Raw genomic sequence first — 2,912 nt, 5'->3', positions numbered from 1 at the left:
ATATATGTATGCATGTATGTATGTATCGCGCAGTATGCGTGTACCATGTATGCACTTCAAGTTACACACCTGCATCCGATGTGGTGCGTGAATGGTCTGGAGAGCACATCTATGTTGTGGTCAATCCTGATAATGTATATAGCTGAAGCGGTAAGCAACTTCGTTTATCATCTATGGACATATAAAAGATATTTGTTCTCTGGGACCGGACCGTGGACGTAGATAGTGCATCATAATATTATCTCTTAGGCCACCTAAAAAAACAGACAACTCGAGAGATTTCTAAATTTCGTCACAACTATGTCTAACCGCAATCCGTTAAATGATCCCAACGTAAACTGTGTACTTTAAAAACGTTATTACGCCTCCAATAGACGTGAAAAACAAATTGACCTATTTTGCAAATTAAACGGAGTCAATAGGGGGAACATTGTCAACACGTTGAACCTCAGGGCCGGAACATGACCCCATAGTGATAGCCATAGGGCCAACACGCTATAAACGTTGAGCGTAAACATATTGTGGTCAGGTCTTTAGTGGAGTAGTTTCTGTACGACAATACGGTATTCCGTTTTACTTTTTTGGTTGATTTCAGACGAACGCAAAACTTCTGAAGAAAACGGCAAACGCAGTTAGCAGTATGGCAGTATTTTTAGACTGTATGTAGTCTTCTCGTCTCGTCGAGTAGTATTATCCAATCTATTAATCTATATAATATATTCTTTACGCATGAACATATTTATGGAAGTACTACAATACTCTATACCTATTATGTAAATACCTATTCATTAATTCTAGTTATATCATTGCGTAAGTACACTCACCGCTATCTAACAAAGAGAAATATAACATAGACCACAATATAAAACCCATACCAATAGAGTACACGAGATATCACCGCTACAACGACCTTAGAGGGGAGTATAGCATAGTCCACTAGATAGAAACCATACACAGTATACTTAATTCTATATCTTTTCGTAGGTGCGAAGCACACGAGATATCACCGCTGCAACTACCTTAGAGAGGAGTATAACATAGACCACTACATACATACCATATATAAGAGCATCATGGTGCAAACGTTTGTCTTTGTGTATGGCACACTTAAACGGGACCGTCCGAATCACAAACTGCTATGCGATACTACAAAGGGATCTGCACGGTTTGTAGGAGAAGGTATCACATGATTTGCTCCGTATACTGTGCAGACAAAGGCGAGTATGGTTACATGCATATTTATTGCATAAACGTGTAAAATATCTATGTATACGATGTAAACGTAAATAAACACGCATGCCTCCCGCTTTGTTGTTGAAATTATCCCATTCTGAGACGGATGCAGAAATATAGCCTACATTATTGGTGTTGTATGTATGAAATCCGTGGTTGCAGTGTACAGGGCAGCTGTCAGCAACATGCATATTTTCGTAAGTTGGAGGCATATTGATATCATCTCTGAACAAATAAAAAGTATACTGGGGAAATAGAAAACATCATAAATATTATACGCTGCACCGTATTAGGAAATCTCGGAAACCGGAAATGTATACTAGCGATTGAACACACCAAAATACAATGCGCATTACCATTAACAGCCACACTTGCGGATCCATACCCTTTGGTTATGGCTTCAGAATATAAGATTCCCTTCCTTCTGGATGCTAAAAACCACCACGGCAGCTTCCGAGTTAAAGGCGAGGTCTACGAGGTTGGTTACCGTGTACTACTCGTTGTGAACATGCGTAAAGTTATTTACATGCATGCGGTTACGTCGTTCATTTATGCATGTGTTTATATGTATTCACACTATATATATATATATATATATATATATATATATATATATATATATATATATATATATATATATATATATATATATATATATATATATATATATATATATATATATATATATATATATATATATATATATATATATATATATATATATATATACAACACACACACACACACACACACACACACCCCTGAACAAACTCTTACGGTTGTATGCGTGTACTTGCACGCACCACCACACATCCGAACACCCGTATGTGGCTCTCCACACACGCATGCGATTGCACACGTGTGAGCGCTCAGGCGCCTTGGCCACCACATATGTGCTCACACTTCCCATTGTGTACGCTCATGCACACACAGCCACACACATACGGGACGGACTCGGACCAGGTAAAGTAAAGTGCACACACGCGTGGTTGTCTAGTGCTTTAACGGGTCTAAATGGTGTGACTGATTCCTGGGGGGATGCTTGTGGTAGTAGAATGAGCGGGGTGTGTAGTGTGATAGGCGTATGGACTCACGTTGTCGAGTGTTTGTGCTCGGATTAGTAGACGTCCGCCAAGTTCTTACCCACTCACCTGGTAGACGTACCTGGCAGCTCGAGACACCTTACCAGGACTCAACTTCAATTTTTCATGCTCATGCCCATACTCATCTCTTACCCCCCCCCCCCCACCACGCGCGCACACTCGTGTACGTATACGTATACGTATACACCTATGTGTTATGTATACGTACACGTATACGTCTACGTGTATGCAGGAGGAATAGGCGCGGGCGGCTCGGGCACGAACTCGGATCTCATGGATGGGAGTCTGTGTTGTAATGTGTTACAGCTGATGCGTATCTGCGACTCTGTGAGCGTGACCAGCTCAGACCTGGAGTACGCGATCATTGTGTTCTTTAAGCAATTTAGTAAGATGTACATCGGCAGCCATGTGCAGAAGTCCACCAAGGTATGTGCACGCTAAAGGCGCGGGTGTATACATATATATATATGTGTGTGTTTATACATGTGCGTGTGTGTGTACGTGTGTGTGTGTGTGTGTGTGTATACATGTGTGTGTGTGTGTACGTGTGTGTGTGTGTGTGTGTGTGTGTGTGTG

The 2,912-nt window shown here is 41.0% G+C and overlaps 2 protein-coding genes across 2 annotated transcripts in view; one reads left to right on the top strand and one right to left on the bottom strand.

The window, feature by feature from the left end:
- SARC_00265 overlaps positions 1–120 on the bottom strand; it is a 7,011-nt gene extending 6,891 nt beyond the window's left edge. The window contains exon 1 of the mRNA XM_014306061.1: positions 70–120. Coding sequence (XP_014161536.1) covers positions 70–109 — 40 coding nt within the window. The 5' untranslated portion in view covers positions 110–120. The remainder of the gene's footprint in view (positions 1–69) is intronic.
- A 2,052-nt stretch (positions 121–2,172) lies between these two features.
- The window catches only part of SARC_00264 (hypothetical protein), a 3,097-nt gene continuing 2,357 nt past the window's right edge, over positions 2,173–2,912 (top strand). The window contains exons 1-2 of the mRNA XM_014306060.1: positions 2,173–2,196; positions 2,569–2,762. Coding sequence (XP_014161535.1) covers positions 2,610–2,762 — 153 coding nt within the window. The 5' untranslated portion in view covers positions 2,173–2,196; positions 2,569–2,609. The remainder of the gene's footprint in view (positions 2,197–2,568; positions 2,763–2,912) is intronic.

This window comes from Sphaeroforma arctica (genome assembly GCF_001186125.1).
Source record: "Sphaeroforma arctica JP610 unplaced genomic scaffold supercont1.7, whole genome shotgun sequence".
In the NCBI taxonomy this organism is placed as follows: domain Eukaryota; class Ichthyosporea; order Ichthyophonida; genus Sphaeroforma; species Sphaeroforma arctica.
The sequence above is the reverse complement of the archived record's forward strand: the minus strand, read 5'-3'. Positions and strand labels throughout refer to the sequence as shown.